General features: G+C 48.8%; 1 protein-coding gene across 1 annotated transcript in view; it reads right to left on the reverse strand.

The window, feature by feature from the left end:
- Window positions 1-23,037, reverse strand: part of Tdg (Thymine DNA glycosylase) — a 46,669-nt gene that overhangs the window by 6,742 nt on the left and 16,890 nt on the right. Inside the window, exons 3-7 of the mRNA XM_076381374.1 lie at window positions 16,127-16,194; window positions 14,069-14,286; window positions 11,243-11,544; window positions 9,751-9,892; window positions 6,968-7,037 (exon numbers count right to left, since the gene is read on the reverse strand). Coding sequence (XP_076237489.1) covers window positions 6,968-7,037; window positions 9,751-9,892; window positions 11,243-11,544; window positions 14,069-14,286; window positions 16,127-16,194 — 800 coding nt within the window. The remainder of the gene's footprint in view (window positions 1-6,967; window positions 7,038-9,750; window positions 9,893-11,242; window positions 11,545-14,068; window positions 14,287-16,126; window positions 16,195-23,037) is intronic.

Consider the following 23,037-nt stretch of genomic DNA (forward strand, 5'->3'; position numbering starts at 1 on the left):
CCCGCAGCCCCGCGAAATCAACATAATTCTTCTCTTTTCTTTCTCTTTCTTCTCCGGCAGATTCTTTCGTACGAAACTTCTACTGGCTTAAAAGAATGTTTGTATGTCTCTCGAGCATCACAACTGAGCTTTGTCGAGGATCAAACCCTAAAAGTGCGCGGACTTCTGGCCGGATGTCTCGATCAGCGTTAAGCCAGTCGCGAATCGGTCGCAAGAGTCCCCCGAGCGGCCAGGTTCACCTGGGGATTACTTCTTCCTCGAAAAACGAAAAACGAAAAACGAGCGCGACTCTCGTGTGTGCTTTTACTTCAGCACGAGAGAGAATGCGACGAGATTCACGGCGTGCGCGACTGGAAGGCAGAGGAAACTCGTGTTCGGCCGATCTTCGAAGCGTTTGTAAATTTCTCTCGGCGCGACGCGCCCGAAAGTTTCAAAGTCGAAAGAGTTTCGGTTTCCTCTGTCCGACCGACTTCGCCTGTTCTAGCAGACTTCTAGTCGTTCCAGCGCAACAGGACGCGTTCCGTCCTGTATATTTTTCCTCGTGCTCCCCGTGTTTCTCTGCGCCTGCCGCGGTATCGCTGTCTCCTCGGGTCTGCCGCCGCAGCCGCTGGCTCTGCCGCCGCCGCCGCCGCCCTGCACGAGCTGAATTTATCGCGAACGATATTTTTTCCACGTCTCGTAACTCAACGTATTCGCGGCGCGGGATCGCGCTTCGCGTATTTTCCAACGACAACGCGTTCGCCTCGAATGCCAGGACCGACGGTGGATATCGAGAGAACGTGCAATCGATCGCGATCGAGAAATCGTGAAATCGAGAAATCACCCGGCTTCTGTACCTAAGTTTTCGAAATTTCGTTGACCTACATTTTTCGTTCTTTTCCTACGGTTGTTTGAATGAACGGGTGGTTCGAGTTGGGGCTGCTGGGGATGCGAGGAGAGCCAGGTGAAAATCGATGCAACCAAGAGAGAGAGAGGGAGAGAGAGAGATAGAGAAAGAAAGAGGGAGAGAGCGAGAGAGAGACCTGTGCGTGGGTACCGCGGGAGACCGCGCCTGGAAAATCAATTTTCAGGGTTTTCCAGGACGAAGACCCGTTCACGGAGACCTAGGAAACAGTCGAGCATTCCGCGATGCTCTCTTTTCTATCGCACGTACCACCTGCCCAGACCATCAAACTGCCACAATTTGCGAACGAGCACGTATTAACCGTAGACGCGTTTAACGACATTCTTCTAAGAATTCTAGCCACGACGTTTTCGTATAGTCCCGTTAAAAATGTTCCAACGCTGGCGAACGGAAGGCACAGCGCACCGTTTCTTTCCCTCTCCACCTAGCGAAGAGAAGGAACATGGGATCGAAGACGAAGGGATTTTGAATCGACCTTTGCTCTTCGTTCCGTCTCGACTCGTATCGAGCGATAACTTCGATCGTGTCGCGATGGCAAGCGTTGACGCAATCGAGTTGAATCTTCGAGCGGAGAAAGGTCGCGGAAACGTTCGCGCACGCAGCTGGACCTCGGCTGAAAAATCCTTTTGCCCAGGGAATCTCGAAAAGATGGGGCACAAAATTCTAGGGGGTAGCAAACGTGCACGGACTGTAAGCTGCTATCGAGCGGATAGGCGTGCGACAACCCCTTCCCGACTCCCCCGCCCCCCCGCGGCCAGCTCTAGTTCCCTTTTTCCTGCCCCTCTGCCCTCACCTCCCTTCTCCTCCTCCTCTTGCTGCTCTCCCACCCTCCCTCCCTCCCTGCTGCCCTCCTGTCACCCCTTTGGACCGAGCAGCAGGCTGGCAGAAGGGTGGCCGGTGGGTGGAAAAGGGAGGAGGCAGAGGCTACACGCTTTCCCACACTCACCAACCAACCCTCCTTCGCCACCTGTACCCTTCGCCCATCTCGTTTTACCCAACCCAGCCCTGTGCCACCCTCTTTTCCACCCTCGTGCCCTCCTCTCTATCCCTCCCCCTCTCTCCCTCTCTCTCTCCCTCCTCTGTTAGCTGTCTCCGTCTCCATCTTTCTCTCTCTTTCTCCTGGCTCATTCTCGTTCTACCTCACCCTCCTTCTCCCTCACACCCTCGAGCTCACCGCCCTCATCCTCGCCCTCTTCCCTTCGCCCGACACAGCCGCCACTCATTATAGTTCCCACCACTAGCAACTCCAACCTCCGCCACCTCCTTTCCCACCTCCGCCAGCATCGACAACCGTCAGGCTTGCATCCCTTTTCCACTCACGCACGCACTTAGCCGGCTTCGCCAATCTTTTTCGCAGGTCACTGCTACGATACCCTTCGACGCTGAATACTCCTTCCTCTTCTTCTTCTACTTCTACTTCTCTTTCATCGTCATCGTCGTCGCCGTCGCCGTCGCCGTCGTCGTCGTCGTCGTCGTCGTCGTCGTTCTCGTCTTCCTCCTCCTTCACCTCGTTTCTCTTTTATCCGCGATATTTTCTCGGCCTCGATAGTCGTCGAGAGAAACCGCATGGAGTTCGTCAAATTTTTCCGCAAATCCAAGTACGCGCACTTGTTTCATACGTATGGAAATATCCTATTTGATCGCCCGCTCTCCAGAAAACGAGAAATTTTAATGTCGCGATAAACGCGAAAAAATGATAATCGAATATTCCAACAGTACCTGAGAATGTGTTTAAAAATTATCGTTGCGCCGAAGATTAAACGTTTCTTTGTGAACCTCGAACGAGTAAAAACGAAAGGTAAAAGAGAGACTCGTTATCGGTACGTACTTCCTGCGATAGGGTTTGTAAGAATATCAAAGGATACCGAAAGCAAACATCGAATACCTACCCTAGTTTGTCCTTCGTTCACTGTGCTTTCATCGTTTCTAATATTAGTAATTTTTTATTTTCAGGAGTAAATTTCTCATACTTGTTTTTACCTTTCTGTTGGACTCTCCTCGTTCAAATTCACGAACGTTCAGTCTTTTTTTGTATTTGCCTTTAGCTCAATGGTGTCCCTGAAATGTTCGAAACTTTTCTATAAGGAATCATCGATAATCTGTCTCGACGGAAAAGTATCCAGCAGCGACAGTTGCAATCCTCTCGGGACGTTTCTCCCGCAGGAAAAGTTTCCCAAGCGAAAACTTGGATCGAGTGATTCGAAGTACGCTGGGCGATCGAAGAATGTAGAACGTAATCTTGAGCAAGAGGGCGCGGAAGTCAAAACTCTAGTTTTCAAGTTAAGAACCGATGGAAAGTCGAGAGTTGCGCCTCTCTACTTTACGACACTTACAGAACCGCGAACACGGAAAGCGGTCATCCTGACCAATCGACTGCCTTCGATTTTCTATCGTTTAGCTTCTTGTTTGAGTGTCGCATATTTTTTCCCTTCAATCAAGATTTAGAACCTCGCGACACTAAGTTTCCGACTCCTTTACCCCTTCGTACTTTAACTTCGTTCTACAAGTATCTAAGCTCAATAACGAAGCTCTACTTTGTGACCAAAAATGAATTGTGTTACTTGAATAGTGACTACCTTAAGGCTATTATCAATGATACTTTGTTTGTTCGAAATGTCGGTTTCCTTTTTCTTAAAAAATACAAAGTCTTCTAATCTATTCCACTATTTCAATTCCATTTATAAATGCTTCGATTCGACTATCAGGGTATTGGAAAGTATCTTAGGGCAAATTTATACCGTACCGAAGACATAACACGTAATAATAATAAAATGGTTCCTTTCTACTAAACATGGCCGTAAATTGACGAAAGGCTGTTCGAGTGCCTTGACCGTGCCATTGCTACGAGTGGCAATCTATTTCTGATATCAGTGAAGCGACATTCGTTTCCAAATATCGCGCTAGCGACGGAGGAGGGCTAATACCGTACAGCTGTCGCGCAACGGCCAGTAGTTAGCGAGGCTAGGTCGCGAAATAGTCGTGGGACGCGGCGCGGGTTGGCGCGGGTTGGCGCGGGTCGACGCGGCAAAGTTCGAATGGTCCATTGGACCGAGTTGAATACGCTGGGGTCGGGGTCGGCGTCGCGGAGGGCGGGTCGGTCTCCGAGCAGCACGGAGCCAAGAACCGCACCGCCGTCGAGTCCTCGAGGATCCCAGAGGCGCGGCTCACCAGCCGCGACCACGAAAACTTTTCCCCGGTCACCATCAACTTTCCCGCCGTTCGAAAAACCCCGCCGACCGAATTAGGTCACCGACCGACTCTCCTTCACCCTCGGTCTTCTCGATTACACCTGCACGGCCTCCTTTGTCGCTCTATCGCGTCGATATCAAACTTTTTCACTGCCGCCGATTTCACGCACCCACCTTGCGATCGTGCTACTCAGCCTCGATTCTCGATCCCATCTGGCCCACTCGGATCAGACAAATGTTAGAAGGTGAATACCTTTCTATTACCCTTAAGTTACTTCCCCGATGCAGGAGTCGTAGACTTCCAAGTTATTAAAGACAGATCAGCAGGGTGGCCCAAATTCAAATTCTTCGAAGAGCCACGAAGTAGAACGCGTATTCTTCTGTTCGTTTGACGAGAAAAGCATCGCGAGAAAGGGTTTTGTGTCGCGTCACGGTGTTGCGGTTTTAAAGCGCGTTTAATTTTACGACACCCGTTTCGATGTCTAACACGACAACACGAAATGCTTTAAGCGAAGCGCCAGAACACTCTTTCCCGTCGAATTTCCGGCGATCCAAGATCGGGGTCGATGTCGCTTTGTCTTTAGCCGAGGCTGAACCTACTTCGATCGATCGGGCAGAGACGGTTGTGTCGCGACGCTAGGATCGCAACGGTCAACACTTGGACGTCCTCGGTTTCGAGTGGCAAAGAGTGAGCAGCTCGCGGCACTGGAACAGCCGGACGCGATTTCTCGACGCGATTTCTCGACGCGATTTCTCGACGCGATTTCTCGACGCGACAGGCACCGCGAGAGCCTCGATCACTGGGCCGGTTCGCTTTCGAGCGATCGAACCGGCTGAACCGCGCTGAAATTTTTCGGCGTTTACTGGCTTTAGGCCCGGTCCGCTACCCCCTCCCTCCATGGCTTAAATTGACCCGTCGTTCTCGATCCACCCACCTTCCTCCCCCTGCGGCCCACTCAACCCGCCCCTCTTCCTGCTCTCCATAGCTGCCAACCACCCCTCGTCCCACCCGCCCGCCTCTCTCGCCCCGCCGGTTGCCACAGCTTCCAACCTTTTTACCCCGTACTACTCTGCTTCCGCTACCCCCCATCCTCCCCACCTCCACCTCCTCCCTCGGTCCCTCCCCGAACCACCTCTTCTCTCACCCCCTTTTTATCCTGCTCTCCCTCACGCGCACCACTCATTATAGTTCCTCCCTCCACTACGACCCTCCTCCCTCACCCCTTTACTCCTCTTCGCAGTCCGACTCAACCCGCTTCGTATCCTCTCCTCCCCTCGGCCCACCGCCACCCCCTTCTCTACACGCCGCCACCATCCTCCACCCCATCCACGGCTCCACCGCAACCCCGGGAAAACCCTGGAAAATCCAGCAGCGTACACCTAACTTCACCTTGTATGTACTCTACCTATATGTGAACGTGCGCTCGCGCGATCCGCGTCTCTGTATGCATATATGTACGTGCACCCTATGTATTGCACGGGCTACGCGTACCGCGTACTGGTTACGGCCGTGTAAAATGCACGCGAGCGCGCGCGCGTACTGTCCATCGCTCCACTCGGAACGCGCGGAACGACTTGCACGAAGGCCAATGGATGTGTCTAATTTCGCATACTTTCGAAACAGTGCCGTTTCCAACGCGTTCCTTTCGGGAACGCAACTCCTCGCGAAAAACGGCACGATCCATCGCGCCCGCGCGAACAAACCTAATCGCGTATTGACGATTTCAAGTGGACGCGCGAACATGCGATAGGCGATAGCTGTCATATTGGGCTGAGAGCGGGAAATCTTTCGAAAGTGTCGCGGGAACAACGCGTATGCAGCTTGCAGTCTCCCTCGTAATCCCACGGTTCTGGAAGTATGCAAATTCATTCCTTAACGCACGGCTTTTTCGTTACCTTCCCTAAGTACCTAAGGTAATATCACGGGCGTGAGCATTGCGGAGTTAAATGTTCCTCTCAGATTTTGCGAAGAATGTAGTTTACCTTCTATATCGATGCCCAAGAGAACCTTCTGTACGAGTTTCACGGTGATTCCCGCACAGTGGGTCTAATAGACTCTCTCGTTGATCGAGTCGATGTGGCGAGATGCCACGCGTAGCAGCGGCGCCAAGATGCGCGTACCCGACCACGCGTTGCGTTGTCGTCGTCGTCGTCAAGTGAGTGTTCCGTTTCGCCGATGAAACGTGTTAAAAATAAATACGGCGGTCGTCGGTTGGTCGATCGTGTGCGTCGAGGGTGCGCGAGGGCGCGCGAGGGCGCGCGAGGGCGAGCAAAGAAAGGGGGAACGACCGAGTTTTTCGAATCGCCGAGAAATTCACCTCCCCGTTTAACAGTTCCTCGTCATATAATTACAACCGCGCAATTTTCCGCGAAATTATCGAAATCGGCCACGCGTTCCACGCGGGAATCGGGAGGACCTTTTGTTCGCCCCGCGAATCGCATCGCGATCGTAATCGTCTTTTATTCTACCACTGGCGGTTATCGGCGATCGCGAGCGCGTAACTCGAACGCGTTAGAAAATAGGTCGAGGAAACTGGCGCGTTCTTTTTGCAAACCAATCGACCACTTGGACGATTCGTTCTCGTGAATTTTTTTTCCCCATCGAAACTTCATCGCGATCGTCGACGACTACTTGAACAACGCTCAAGCGCTATTTTACATTGGTTTAATTAATCGACTCACAATTTCGCGCCTTTTCGACCATGAGTTTACGTGGAACCTAATTACAGATAGGGGGATAAGTGCGGACTACACGCAAGATGTTTTGAAATGGGTGACTTGGATGTGAAACCCTGCGAATATCGTAACTCTGGCAAAAAGATTCTTAGAGCGATATTCTAGAATTGGAGGTAGGTAAAAAAGGCGTGCAACTTACAGAAATGGTTTCCCGGTCCTGCGTAGTGGTGACCCTTGTAAGCTGCGAATAGTCCAGGGTTGATTCCAATCTGTGGCAAAAACGGATCCTGTTATTGAAGGCATCCAATGTCAATCATTCTCTACGATACATAGATGATATATGTATAATATAAGACACAGGGAAATTCGTGGTACTTCTCTGAAACAACGGCTTTCCAAGATACGGAAATAACGTGAACGCGCTTAATTTAGTTTCATCGACGTTCAGCGATTTATCCCCGCTCAGAGCAGCCTCAATCTTCTAGAAATTATTACGCGGCAGGCTTATTTCCAACTAGTTTCCGTGCCCGACGATAGGATTATTGTCTCGGCGGGCTTTGTTCGCATCGGTCCAGGAGAACCATCGACGACTTCGATCTCCGATCTCCCTCGCTTTGAGTCTTATGCTCCTCCTCGCCGAAACTTTCGGTCGCGAAACTGTCCGAGGATCGTCGATTATCACACAAAAAGTTAACAACAAATTACTTCAATTCCATAATGATGTATAGTTGGATTAAAAATATAGCGTGGTCGTAAAATTAATCGAACGAGTAGACGAAGATTTTTCGAGCACTAGACAAACGAAGTAAGAAGAATATTGGAGGATGAAAAGTTCAACTTCTTATTATCTGTTTATATTAGGCGGCAGTTCCGCTCGATGCTTCAATTTACATACCACGCTATTACGTTTAGCCCACCTGTACCTATCCCTGCTTCAGCCACTTGTTCCAAGCTTTTCTACTCGGATAGCAAATATCACGCCGCTTCCGCTTCCGAATCTCTCCGCGAGCTTTAACATCCTGCTTTCTATCTCGAGGACGCAAGCGTTCGATTCTTTCTCCAACATCGAGACTTTCGAAGGATTCGATGAGTGTACATACACGGGGGCAAGGAGCACATCGTGATCGTCGGTTTTTGCAGTTCCTTACGGTCAATTCCTTTCCTGACACGGTACACGCGCATGCAGATTTCACGTACACGGTTCTTACCCGTGATTATGCAACGCGGTAGACACAGGTGTGGTAGTACCTGTTGCGCAACCACATTATCCTCGCTCTTCGCTCCGTCGGTTGGACAATTAATAACGACAAAGTCCAAGGATACAGGACAGGCACGCTGTTAGACGCGTGTCCTCATTGGTTAGGCTGCTGTGGCAGCTTTCGATACAAGGTTTCTCAGGAGAACGCGCACCGATCTTTTTCGTCGTTGCTATGCTTCCAATTACATTCTGAAACGCTTGCTCTTTTGTCGAGAGAAACCACTTGGAAAGAAAACAAACCTAATTTATTAAAGAAAGGAGAAAAAAAAGAAAGACAAAAACAGCCGAATGTTTCGTACTAAGTCCGTTTGTTTACAAAGCAGAAAAACGAGACACAAGCGAGACACACGCTTACAGCGCAAAGTAAAAGAAATGAGAAAGATGAAAAAGAGAAAAGAACGATAGTATGTAAGAATCGGTCGAAAGGGACAGGGACAGAGGATGAGAGAAGGTGGCGGCGGGTCTTCGGTCGAAATCGCGTTATATCGTTTGTCGCGTACGGGTGGTTGAGTCCTGTCCCTCCGTACATAAAGTACGTATCGCATTAGCGCGTTAACGCCAATGCGTTAGCCGGTCGGTCGGCGTCGAATGGCGCTTCGACCGGGATAAACGAGGATAAAATGATGGGAAGGGGGTGGTTGGGGTTTGGGATCGAGGGTAGGGTGTGGAATTGTCGCCGATTGAAAACAACGCGCGTCGATGAGACTCGACCTGGCCTGTGTCTGGGTTACGGGGGTCGGGGTGGGATCGAAATCGAGGGGTGTCCAGGGGTAGAGGGCCTCGGCGAAGGCCGGCGGACACACACTGGTGTCCCGCTGCGTTCGATTACAACGACGCCCGTAATAACCGAATTGCCCACGGCCCGTTAAAGCGTTTACACCGTTTGACGGATGATCGACCACGCTGACTACTCGTTCCGTGTAATATATGAATATGAACCAGCCGCTAACGGACTCCCCCGTCACCGAATCGCGCTTCCGTCGGATTGTTCTGCGCCGAGGGGCGCGACCGCGAAAAATTCACCGTCCCTGCGATAATCAGCCACTTAAATGACTCTACTCGATGCCTCGTCTAGATTCACCTTCCATTCCCAAGGGAACGTAACGCGCAGTGATTTCTCGATTCGCGCGAATCTGAACAGGGTTCTCTCTATAATTGAAGTTAAGTCATTTTTCGTATCGTGTTTCATTCGGAAAGAGAAGAGGTCGAGCAACGTCGTCGGTAAGTACGACGCGACGGTCTGAAATAGAAAAAGTAGACCGATCGTGATTAGAAGGGTTCGCGATGGCGAAAGAGCGAAAACTTGAAAGAGAAATACAGGGATCTCGATCGGTGACGTTCGATGAAACGGTGCGACCGGTAGGAACGTGAGCGCGCACGAATTCGCGCTCGTTACCAACGTCAAGCGTGATAACCGAATTGGGTATGGACCATTAAAGCGATTACGACACCTGACGAACGCGCTACAAACGGCCATTTGTCGTCGTTACGTTCCTACCGTCTCGCTACATTCGAGATGGATTTTCCTGCTAACTAGACGCCCGTTATGCCGACGGCTAAACGGATTAATCGTTCTTCTCGCGCGAAAAACGATGCGACGGAGCCTGAGCTCCTTGCTCGAATTTGCGCTCGAGGAAAGTCGATTAACCAATGACAACGCGGCCAGAGCTGTGCGCATCGCGAGGAAACAGCATAGAGTAAAGGGACGATCTGCGACAACTTACTATGATGATGTCGAGGTTGTTGGTAAGGTGATCCGGAAGAACGCGTTTGCTGACTTCTTCTTCTGGCATGCCGTCGAATCTGTCGTGCTTCTTCCTTTCTTTGTACGTCTTTGCTCGCTTCTTCGCCTCGGCCAGCTCCGCCCTAGAGCAAATCGTCAGCGTCGTTACCTCCAGAGGAGAAATTTACATCCATTTTGCAATCCATTTTGCAATCCATTTTCCAGGGATATTCTTTACGACTTTGCCGCGACCATAATTCGTTAAGCATCCCTTGTCAGAGAACAGAGTAGCGTTTTAACCACGTTAGAGTAGCATTCGATTTGCAGCGCAGCGCAGCGCGGTGTGGTTTCGATCAAACCATGTAACGAGATTCGCGCTTCGCGTACCAAATCGAGAAATCTCTCCGAATCGATTCGATTTCATTGGGAAGAAACAAAAAATCGCGTGGCCAGGTTTTTGCTGAAACCGAAGTTCTTTTTCGGCCAGCACGATTTGGCTCGTAAAAATCGGTAAAAATCGAGCATCGCGGCAATTAACTTCAACGATTCGTATTTCATCAAACGAATATTTCAAATAATTTCCGTTTCATTATCCATCGATTTAACCCAACCGCGATACTATACTTTTAAACGCGGCCCGTGGTTACAGAGGCGTTCATTTTTCGACCAATTATTGACAACGATACACTTCGCGCGGAAAAAATTCGTTTCGAAATTGTGCTCGGGCTTCGTCCGTATTTTTGGCTAAAAAGCTTCGTCCGTCGATAAGCTCGGCTGTGTTTACTTCTCCCCGTTTCTTCGAAGGTACGACGAAACCATCGATCAAATAGCTATAACGCAGTCTAGCCGCTTAAACTCGCGTCTATCGACCTCGTCGCCTACTTTTATCAGAGAACAAACTGTGTAGCCGTCGGCCACTAACAGTCGTTACTTACCAAAATTGCGTTGCAAATATGCAACCGATTCCGGTCTGGCTCGTTAACGCGATTATCGGATTTAGCGAGCGCGTCGGCAACCAAACGCGACAAAACCTTTGGTCTTCGAACCGTTTAATAATCACAACCGTTTTGCGGTGCCCCAGGCATCGTTTCGTGAGAATTTTATCCCCTGCTCTCCGCTTTGGATGTAAAGCTAACTCCGCAGGATAGTTTGCATAATGAGCAAGCGATATCTTGGGCCGGGCTTTGCAATTAAGGGGAATTTAAATTCATCAAGGGAACCGGCTAAACGATTCTACTACTCTCGCGTCTCATGTGCGACGCGTGCGACGCGTGCTACGACTCTTGTTCATTTTTTGACGAATTACCAAGCATAGCTACCTATGCTTCATTTTTTCGTTTCGTCACAGTATCGCGAACGGAAGGAGTGTAGCCAGGTTGTGAATACAAATATAGAGCAAAGATTAATAGAGTAATTGAATAACAACGCGTGTCGTTGAACCTTCAGAGCCCCGTTACATTCCTCCCAGCCACGATACGAAGTTAAGCTCTTACTCTTCGGGGGTGAGAATCATTTCGGATTTTCTTTTGCGTCCTCGCTTCTTAGGCTGATGCACCAGTTGGGGATTCACGTTGCCGTTCATCACGCCGAGGTTCATCTGAAGATGTTGCGGTGGTCCAGAGAGAGGGCCAGGGGGTGTCGAGGTAGGTGTAGCCAAGGTTGGTTGCCCTCCTGCAGGACACGTCATGTTCTCGGGATTGCCGCAAGGGCTGCTGGCCGTCCTCATGCCACCCATCGACATTTCCTCGTCGACGAACGAGTACGGGTCCACTGGGGTCTCGCACTTGATCGCCACCTGGAAAATCGTTGCGTTACTTTTGCTTATTTCCTCGTGCGAATGACTAGAGACTTCAGTTAGTGCGCCGCGCCGTTAAGTTCGTTGCAGACTTCCAAAGCAATTAGGTCCTTTCGAGGAAAGCGCTCGAATAAGATGCCCAGTGGACACAGATTCGTCGCAACCCTGCTACGACTATAGTTGCCGAAAGTGATATCGTCGTATCGTCCCAGTGCAGCGGCACGAGTTACAGGCCGAGAATAATTCTTGTAGGACGTCGAGTGCGAAACGCGCTGAAGCGTACGCTTCAATTATTTCCCACGAAACGCGAACGGGAGATTTTTAACTAGGGTCGCCTAGTTTGTTTCCTTCGACGAGAGATTTCGCTGAGGCTGTCGGAGGTGGTGTTCCTAGCTCTAAAATTCCGGCAGCTGCAGTGAAATTCATTACGAATTCCTCCGTATTTTTTTATGCGCACCCGTCCATTCGTTCGTTCGGAAAATAAAATTCGGACGGCACGTAGAACACGTGCCATCATGAACACGTAAACCGGCAATCGTAAAATGTATATTCCAACTGGTATACGGGCCGAAAATTGTCGGGGTAATAGCGATTGCCGGTGCTCGCTTCTAAAATACACAGCGACCACGGGAGCGACATCTTCGCTCCCGTTTCCCACTTTCCTAGGCTCTCGCGAATCCTCCTCGCGAATCCTCCTCGCGAATCCTCCTCGCGAATCCTCCTCGCGGGAAACGCGTGTCACCGTTTCGAAACAATTTCAGGAAATCTATTTCCTCGGCGAAAGAACGCGACGAAACTTGTCATAACTTTTATGCAAAAATAGTCTCGGACGAATGTGTGCACACGGTCTACCGTCACCCACAGATACTGCTCGCGACCTTGAAACGAGCCACGCGATACGAAAGCGGAGAAAGGAAGGGACAGCTTTTATCGGTGGCTGGCAGACGCTGCGACCGATTATCTTTCGGCTCTTTAGCCTCGATCTGGGGTTATCTACGAGTTGGCTGACGCGTGCACACGATCAGCTCGCATGAAACCGACGATGATGCCGAAAGATCGGGACGATATATCTATACGTCGAACGTTTACGCGAAAACTTCCAGAGAATAGGTCGGAGACTGCAAAATCGGGGAGCGGAGGCGTCCCGGCGCCGAAGGGGGCGTGCTCGATCTCGAACGGTGTCGATAAATTCGAGACGTGTCCACGGTTAACGATTTAATCCAGAAACATCCCTTTCTCCTGTATCTCGACTCCTCGTTACATCGAACGAAAGTAGGATACGCCGGTGACGAATTTCGGTGAATCGAAATTGTCGAACGGTTTCGGTAGGAGGTCCTCTCGGCGCGGCGTGGCGCGGCGTGGCGCGGCGTGGCGCGGCGCGGCGCGGCGTGGCGCGGCGCCGCGGAGTTGCGGGACGGGTATTGCTTGAAACGTACTTTTACCCTCTCTCGAGTACCCGTAACACCGGTTTACCTTGAGAGACGTTGCGAGGATGGTCCAGCTGCTTTTTTCTTTGTTCAGCGTTCAGATTTTCGAAATCGCGAACGAACGGCTTTAGCGTCTCGCGAATCTCTCTCATTCGGACTGGAACAGGTACGAAAATGACGCGGTGGATCCAGATTCGTTCGCGTGGTTTCTTGTGCCATTACGCGCACCGTGGACATGCTTGCATAAGAGGACTGTAAAGCTAACATCAAAATGCAAATCGGCCTCGCGGCGTTACGAAAGTAGTCGAAGCGCGATCGCGCGATTTATCGGCCATAAGAACGTTAGGGAGTCGCTAGAACCAGGGCCCATCGCATATTGTCTTGATTGCCCAATAATTCTCCAGTTTTATTCTAACGATATTTTTCTGTAGGTGATAACGCTGATTGCTCGGTGTTCTCCATTACGCGACTCTCGATTACTTCAAAGCTAACCGCAACCTTTTACGCGTTTTATTCACGTTGACCTTTTTCTTTGCTCACGCGTTGACTCACCTCCGTCTTTGCTTGCCTGCGTTTCGCTTAGTTCCCACTCGTTGACGCAGAGTTTCCACTTTATCTCGAAATCCAAAACTATATCCCGGCACTCGGTTTCTACTCGGTATCGGTCAGAAAAATCGGAAGGAAATTTGGCGGTGGGAACGAATCGTCACCGTCGGCGATTTCTTCACCCCGAAAAAGAACATACCATCGAAGAACAGACGTGTACAGAGGAAGATGGAATAATTGAATCGATGAGACGAAGAAAGTAAAAGCTGAAAATTAGGCATTTTTAAATAATCTGAAAACTATTTAGATTCCAAAGGCAAAGTGAACGAATGCATTCTGGCTCTGAACTCCAATGTGAAAATGTGGTTTTTGTATTTCTACTGTTCTTCAACTCACCGATTCAATTTCTATTCAGACTATCGACCTGAATCCTCGAAAAAGTGAAGGGAATCCTAGTACGTGATATAAATAAAAAGTGTAGCGGAAGCAAGTTGCCGGTCATGAAATGACCTAATGCTTGGAAGCAGCGAACGCGAATAGGAAAAACTCACCTGTCCGAGGGTGGAAGCGGTCGAGCCAGGTTGCTGGGGTTGATGCGCTGTCGCCGATATCGGCGTAAGGGGTGTGTGCGGCGTGTGTGGTGTGTGCGGTGTGTGCGGTGTCAGCGGCGTATGGTACTGCTGACTGCTGTCACCGCCTGTGCTCCTCATCTCGAGATCCGGACTTGTCTCGTAACCGTCGTCCCTCGCTTCCTGCTTCACCATCACTCCTGCACGCAAAATTCATAGCCTTTTCAATATTCTTCGTCGAAACCTTAACTCGACGTTCCTTATTTAGCAACCACTTTCGGGAACATATTTTTATCCCTTTTCAAACTTTCTTCCACCTTCGCGATTGCGCGCTGTCGCATTTCACGAAAATCGTTTCAATATCGATCGCACGAGACCGAAAACTGCTGCGTTATTTTTCCACCAAGTTATCGCCCGAGGTGTGTTTTTACCGCGTGAATCAACTTTTTTCGCAAGTGTAAACCGCAAGTGTAAACCGCAAGTGTCTCTCCAACTGGAATAAAAGTTGCCACGCGACGTAGGAAAATCCTGCGATCCCCTATCCTTTTTCGGCGACTCGCGATTGCTTTCTACTCTTCTTTCTCCCGCTCTGTTTCCACTTGCTCGAATATTGCTTCGAGAAATGTATTATTAATGTTTGCCTGAATCTCCCTTCCGCGCGTACTCGAATAATCGCGTCAGAGGTGACTTTCCCTCGTTCTTCGAATTGCCATCGATCGTAGCCGCGTCTTTGTGTCGAGTACGGTGAATCTAGTTAATCATTCTCCTCAGAATTTTACCGAAATTCTGCGAACGCACCTGTCGCCAATTCCCGATTCTTCTCGAATATTTTTTACGGCCCTTTAGTCTCGGCGATGCGCAAAACCCTTCTAATGTAACGCAGTGTCGCTCTCAGGCAATCGCTGTGTTGTCTCCCTTTGCAATCGTTACTTCCACCCTGAATCAAACACGAAATCTTGTCCCTCTTTCTGCACCGATTTACGACACCAGTCAAATACGTTTCCTCGCGCCACTCGAAAATCAACGATGCTCCAAAACTGCCACTCCGTTTTGCAATTAATATTCCTCGCTTCGCGAAGAGTTTCGGGCGAACCGAACGTTAGATCGTATCGGGTCGTTGGACGAATTTACGCTTGGTCGGTGAAAATCTCTTTCGCGCGAAATTTCGTCGAAAAACGAGAAACGTCGAGTCGAATCTGAAAATGAACGTGGTCGTAGTAAGCGCCGCGGACATTTTCCGCGATGCCAAACGCATAAGTTTGGCGAAGGAGAGCGAAGCGAGGGGGCGATACGATGCGTGCAGTCGCGTTTTCAAGGTACAATATACAAAATTAAAATGATATTTGATTCGTTATTCCTTTGTCCGCGTAATCGCGCGATATTGAATTGTCATGAGGCGCGGGAGGAGGCTGGGACCTTTTTTTCCCGACCGTACCGAAACTTTCCTGTGAAACGTTTCGCGGTTGGTATTTTCATACGCGCCGCGGACATTTGATAGTTGGAAATTATATTCACAGGCCGGAGGAAACCGTGTGAGTGTTCGATGTGTCGCGGCCAATCTTCGACAGAGAGCCCTGCCAATAAATTTAATGCGACGCTAATTTAAAACGGGGGAAACGTTCCTCCGAATTTTTCAGCGCACTAATTAATTAGTCTCGTTCTTCCTTTATTGCGAAATTCCGTTTTATCTCTGAAAAATATACATTTCCAGTGGAGGACGCGCTCATGCCTTGTCTATTACCGACTCGTTGTGCAACAGCTTTCATGACAAGAAGTGTTTGTCGAATGTATAACTTTTCGATAGAAAAAATGTGATGAAGATCGTCGTATGTTGAAGCGTCGAGAATCATGGATTCAGGCAGGCATTTAATATAGTTTTTTAGACGCCACCTCGAATATGAGATTTAAGTAGAGAAATTGGCATAGAATTGTTGTATGAAACACGGTGAATAAGAATTTATTTTTCACGGACAGAATCTACATTTAATTTCCATGCTTGAAGTAATACTAAGGTTTTTGAAATAAGTTGGATATTCTTACCTTGAGTACCAGAGCAGTTCATCGTCGTTCCGTTCGGTCCACCGTTTTGCACCGGCGATGGGTACGACCTGAACAAAAAGATCGAAAAGAATCGTTAGTGGACTGTATCGTTTACACGGCAGTCGTTACGCGATCGAATAGCGAACAAGATCACGGCTCGCGATTTTCCTTCTTTCGCATAAGCGATTAATCTTCCTCGTATTATTTTCTTTGCAGAAATGAAGCCGCAGGGAATTCTTTCAACCACCGACCAGCAACAGGTAATTTTGACACGTTCCATTAACTTATCCGTTTGTCTCTAGAAATGCATCCCCGTTTGCGCTGAAAGGCTCGATCGACGAAATACTTCTCGCGATATCGAGTTGTTTGTGCAATTACCGTACTCCCATGGATAATTAATCGTGCTCTCGAACGACAGCAAGAAATTTCCTGGCCTACTAACTCCATAGTCGAACCCTTTGAGAAAGAACAGCGCCACGAGTGGAAAGTTCTTTGACGGTGATTCGAGTTATCGTGCACGTTCCTCGACCGACGTCGACGGTTCATTTTTTTCGCGGTTAATTTCGCGCGCAGCTGTCGCGCTCTTTTTACGCGAAAGACGCGTATCTCGAGGTTGAGTGGGCGAAAGCCGAGCGGGATAAAGACGTTTCACGAGGCCCGAGAAAGATTGCCACAAACTTGTTTCCTCTTTTCGTTAAAACTTCGCGACACGAAGCGGAGTTCTTGTGTTTAAAACGCGTTTTCATCGGCGACCGAACGCGTCCAAAGAAAGCCTTTTCATCGCGTCAACTCGCGCCGAAATCGATCAAACGAGTCGCGATAACTTCGCTCGCATCTGATTTCAATATTATTCCAGTCCTCATCACGCGACTCGAAATAGCTGTTTTTTTACCTAGTGCTTCAGGATTTACCAGAGTCTTGCATGCTAAATTAACCTTTTACATTAAATGCATATAGTAACGTTATTTGACTAATTTGAATCCTCGAATTATTTCGAAGGGAATAGGTATGTATTTCGTTGGATTGCTTGAAATCGAAAAAGGTAATCGAGCAAGAGGAAAGGAAGATGAAAAGAGGGCGCGAAATACTGGGATATCGTAATCAAGCGTAGCGTCGTTAATGCACGTAAACCCACATATACTCCGTCTAATTGATTGTGCTCCCTATAAGCACGCGCCAATTATGATTGTTCTCTCTATTATCCACCCCGTTCGATTTCTCCGGCAGCCATCTCATTCTCGCTTCAACGCATTTCCATTCCTCTCCCTCCCCATCTTTCGGCTAATTACGGGACTCGATGAACTTTGCCGCGTACCGAAACCGAATCGTGTGTTGCGATCGCTTTAAGCAGGTTACGACTGAGAGGAAATACGAAATACCTCCAGTTAACATCAACGAACGAGGGAGAGTCGAGAGATCTATTTACGAGAGATCTTTCTCTCTCTTTGAGAGACATCATAATGAATTGAAGCGAATTCGTGACAAGCAAACAGCCCTAGCAGGTTTACAAGAAAGCAACAGTACATTCGTAAATGAGGCAATAGTCGGTTGGAACTGGATCGTTCATGTTTCGGAAAACAGGGGTCGAGACGATAAATTCCAGTAAATAGCAGAGATAACGGGCATAAACTTCTCGGCGAAGTGAAACCATTACGATCAGCTGTGCGCTGGATCGATTAAGTAGCTTCACGCCCGCGGAATCGAAAACACTCTGGCCAGAGTAATTCGTGTCTGTAGGAAATCACGACGCCCGTTCCTTTTCCTTTCTTCGAACTTGCCTCCAAGTGCTCGACCGAATAACCGACTAGTAAAGTTCGTCCTCCTAAGTTAAATCTCCCATTGACTCTTCCACCGTTCGCCCATTGCGGGTGCGGCCTAAACTCCATCTCTTCGTTGGATTCGAAACAGTTTTGAGAGGTTTGCCACACCATGGGAAAACTAGCGAATCGAAACATGATTGTAATTGGATTGGCAATCGTGAAGCTCGCGAGGCCTAAAAGCTGCGACACTCGACCTGGGGAAGTCATTGGACTCTCGTGAGCGCGCCAAGGGGCGAGAATTTCACTCGTATGCGCTTCTGTGCTCGCGCGATGGGCCCCGCTACACCGTGGCGCAAACATTACGCTCGAGACTAAATACAAACAATCTGCCCGGTACGTAATGGCATAATGTAGCTAGCTGGCATCGTTGTTTCCGTTAAAATTGAAAATTACAGACTCTGGGATTCGTTTGTCGAAGGCTCCAGCAAAGGGGGCAAAATATGAAATCAATATTTGCGTAGCCGCGCGCACGCACCCCTGTGCCTCCGTATCGCGTTTATAATATTTGCCAGTTTTCCGCAGAATCGGTTTGAGTAGCCAGGAATTTCTTCTGTCGACCAGGGACCAATGCTACCGTAACCCGTTAGCGAATGCTAGCGAAACCTTTTTCTCATCGAATGGGATCGAATGGTTGGAAAGGGTTCAGATGATACCTAATTTATGAACCTGTCCATAACTTCTGAACTTCTCATCTTTCAGGGTATAGTAGTGGTCGTCAATATTTCCCTAAACATTAGTAACTAAAGTTGCTCTCTGCATGTTACCACTCTGAAATTCCGGGAAAATGTTTGTCCACAAGCAGATATTACAAGAAATACCTACATAGGTACATATTATCTATTCTTTTGGTTTCGATCAGACGGTTTCTACGTTTCCTTTCCTTTCCTTTCCTTTCCTTTCGTTTCGTTTCGTTTCGTTTTTTTCTACCTTCTAGTACAACAAGTCATTCTTTGCGTACTAGTTGGAGACAATTACAGGGGGTCAAAGAATGTAATTCAGCATCGAATGAAGACCGTGGCACGGACACCGGTTCGCAAGGGCAGAACTCGAGTCCAGGGAAATGCTGACATTTGTAATAACTCTAAGTATCTAAATGCTGTAATCACTATAATCGAGGCGAAAAAGCCGGCATACTGCCGCTTGCATGTAAATATCGGGGCTCGCTTATGCGAGGAGTTTAAAGCACTCTTCTCGGGTTAAATTATAGGCCACGCACCGCGCGACTATTACATAGGTCCGAGACTATTAATAGTGTACGAAGCGTCCTAGGAAAAACGGCTTACCCCGCGGTTTATCATAGTCCTCGCGATAAGTCACCCCCGTCTGGGCATTCGAGTCGATACAACCAACCGAGACAGCCTTCGAGAATCGTTCCGTAACCAGTGCCGTTTTCTTCGTGCCACGTGGTCGATCGGTGTATTTTTCTCGCGACTGTCGGAAACAGAACGACGTCGCTCAGAAAAAACTCGTCAAGATGGAGGACTTGCGTAATACATCTCGGACAGGTCTCGAGTAGGCTTCACGATCCAGTGAAAAGACTCGAAAAGCCAAGTTTCAATTTATTCCTAACCGATTGCGATGAACTTGTTTCCTGCACGCTCCAACATAGATGCATAACGATCGCCTACGCTTTCCCAAAGAGATGCGTTTTCGATGTCTGTTTCACCAGGGCCTCTCGAATGTTTCTCACAGTGCTTGCTTCTCAGTACCCTGAACAAATTCTACTCGTATTAACGATCAACAACAACTCCTACTACGTTCAGAAATTGTCGTATCATCAAATTAAATGGACGATTCCTAAGCTAGTAATGCGCTGGTATTCTAACACGATAGTAACCGAGTATTAGGTACACAATTAGGCTCAAAGCAGTGAAAGTTTCGTCACGCGTTGGTCATCGTTGACAATTTACTCTGAAACTTTCACAAGCAGACGCACCTTTAGTCTTACTTACTCTAAAAATTCTCAACTTTTCAGAATGTGATTTTCTCAAGCACTAAAAACTTCGGGAACGTAGGAGAGTGATTTTGAGTGGAAAGAAAAGGAAAAGCACGACAGAAGTGGCTACAAAGGACGATCGTGTGTATAGAGATCATAAATGCACTCGTTCGTGATAGCATCGAAACGTTGAGTGTTCACGGTGCAACGCGCAGTGGAAAATGACCGGTTTAGATGCGTTTCAGGAATGTCCTGGCAACGAGATATCCACGTAGCCGTTTTTCCTGACATTATAATATATGAAGGTCGGTGAAAAACCATGGAATTACTTTTAGCCATCTTCGCATATGCTGGTTGTAGGTGTCTCCTTAGATGGCGTTCGTTGATAGGGTAAAATCCGTGGATAAAAGCAAATACACTGGAGTGGCAAATGGACCGGGCAAATTTGTGCCATAGAGGAAATATTATTAACGCATTCCACTCACCTCGAGCCAACAATGACACCTAAAACCTACTGGACATACATCTGCAGCTTCATGTTGACTCTATAGAGTATCTTAATGATTGTAGCATATTACGTCAGTACTGGCATTATTCTTAACTTACAAAAAACAAGAGTCCTTGAATAGATAAAGTCTATCGTGACCTTAGAGCGTGGTAAGAAAATTATGTTCCTAGAACATAATAAACTTGTAAGCTCTCGCGTTACTCTCTGACCGTTATAGATAATACTTGTCGCGGAGAATCGTCTTTCTGCTAATGCGACGCGTAACTATTCGTAACTTAGCACCCAAACTATAGAAAAAGTCGCGCGTAGGCGTGACAAAGGTGACTCCTGCTGTGTCGTTGAAAAAATTCAGTACTCGTGTGTCAGGACAGTAACTTCTAAGATTGATCGTCGGAGATTACCGAGCTTGATCACAGCGTCGGTAAGAAGGTGAATGCGTGCTCTTTGAGTTTATCAGTACCGTCGGGATCTCACGATATGTCAGTGGGATCGTATTAGTTACGGTGCAGTAGGACGGAAGACGTCTTCTCCGAACTTGCCACAGTAATACATAATAACGCGCGAGAAGCGACGCAGCAGCGGTTTCGCGCGGAATCGCGTCGTTTTCGCAGTGGAAATGCACGCGAGGCTCGAAGAAGCAGAGAAACGCGGTTTTCTTTGCGACTTCGACGGAGGAGCAACGCGAAGGGAAACAGCGAGGCTCCATCGAATTCGGAGTTCGAGAGGAAACAGGTCGGGCGTTCAGCGGATCAGTGGAAACCGCGCTTCGTGCACTCGCTCTTTTTTTCCCCTCCGCGCAGCGTTGCTCGTTTCTGCACGCTAATTCGAAAATACTCGGAATAATTTTCAGCCGGAGCTATACTTGCCCTATGTACTTTTTATGCGCTGCTCGGACCTATGTACCGTGGGCCCCGATGTACATACGTAGGTACGCGTATATGCTACTAAGGTAAATATACAAGGTATATAGGGGTAGCGTGTAGGAGATGGTTGGTACATAGAAGTACTTGCTGGAAACGACTAGGGCCGTCGACGGGGGTGAGGCGAGAGGGACGGGCAAGGGAATGGAGAAATTCTATCCATCTCTCTCTTTCTCTCTCTCTCTCTCTTCCCTTCCCTTCCCTTCTCCCCCTCGCTCTCCCTGCACATCACTCGCTCTCTCGCTCTCTCACTCTATCTTCCTCTCTCTTTTCTCGCTCTCTTCTCTCTCCTCTCCGCCTCTCTTCGTTTCGCTCCCTCCTTTCTTGTAGGGAAAGCTTCGAACTGCTGGCCGCCAACGGGCTTCCACGTTGCTACGAAACGAATCCAGAACGATATTAAGAGAAATTTCCATTTCCCTTGCGATCATTTGTCCACTTTGCATTAAGCTTCAGATCGGACACGAAGGACTTTCGAACGATCGTTTGTTCTTCTACCGATTTCTATTACCGGAGCTTGAAAAATTCGAACAGGTTGTCGTAATTGGTAAACTTCTAACAGTTTTACTTGAGAATCGTGATCAGAGGTAGCCATCTTCGATACTAGATTTTCGTATTCTTGATCGCAGAAAAATGGAGATGAAGCTCGATAAATGAAATTAGTGGATTGGTGGTTCGCCAACTATCTCGAGTTCGTCGGGAATGAAGACGATCCAGAATCGGGGGTACGGTAGTCTGACGCAACACCGCTTTTCTCCGATGCTTCATGGATTGAGTTACGCATTTTGCTCGTGAAATCGGAACCCCAAGCTTTTTGCCCGGTCGGACGATAGATGTTTCAAAACAAAATCTACCTCCGGTCGCTGTAGCGCTTCGTTGGCTGCCGATTCGTATCGAAGCAACGATTCCTCGTCTCTAGCTCGCGGATTCGACGTCGAGTCGTCCACCTCGAGAGCTGGGCGAGTCCTCTGTCGCTTCTGAGAGACAGAGAGAGAGAGAGAGAGAGAGAGAGAGAGAGAGAGAGAGAGAGACAGAGAGCGGATACGGCCGAGCGTTTTCGGTCTTTGCGCAAAAATATCGAGCGACAGAAGGAAATGTTCGTTTCCCGAAAGCATCAATTTTTTCAAACGCGCAGAGATTTGTGTAACACGGTAAACCTCCCTGAAGGGACGAGAGCGGAGATGAAAGAGACACAGAGAGAACGAGAGGAAGAAGAGGAGCGAAGAAGCAGAGAAGCGAGATCTCGCGCGGGGTTCGTAGCTACCCCTAAGCCGGGCTGTGGCTGGTGCTGGTGCTGGTGCTGCTGCTCGTTGCTAGGGGAAACCTCCAGAAAACTCTACACACACACATTGCCCGTATGCCCGCCAATACGTACACGCATACCCATACAAATTTTCGCGCACACATCGGCAGGGAACAGCTACAACTACGCGCAGACACGAGCACGACACACGGACACGAACGTGGCAGATCGCACACGCTCGCTAAAAGGGGCAACGAGAGAAGCTCACGCACGTACGGTCACGCACACCTTGACGCGCCGTGGAAAATGTCGATAACGAAAAACCACTGCTCTTCTCTTGCTCTCCCTCTCTCTCCCTCTCTCTCCCTCTCTCTCTCTCTCTCTTTCTCTTTCTCTCTCCCCCTATCTCCCCCTTTCTCTTTCTCTCTGCCTCTATCCTCCCTGCCCGCCCACCTTTCCGCCCTCCCTCCCGATCCCTCTCTTTCTC

This window comes from Calliopsis andreniformis, chromosome 6 (genome assembly GCF_051401765.1).
Source record: "Calliopsis andreniformis isolate RMS-2024a chromosome 6, iyCalAndr_principal, whole genome shotgun sequence".
In the NCBI taxonomy this organism is placed as follows: Eukaryota; Metazoa; Arthropoda; class Insecta; order Hymenoptera; family Andrenidae; genus Calliopsis; species Calliopsis andreniformis.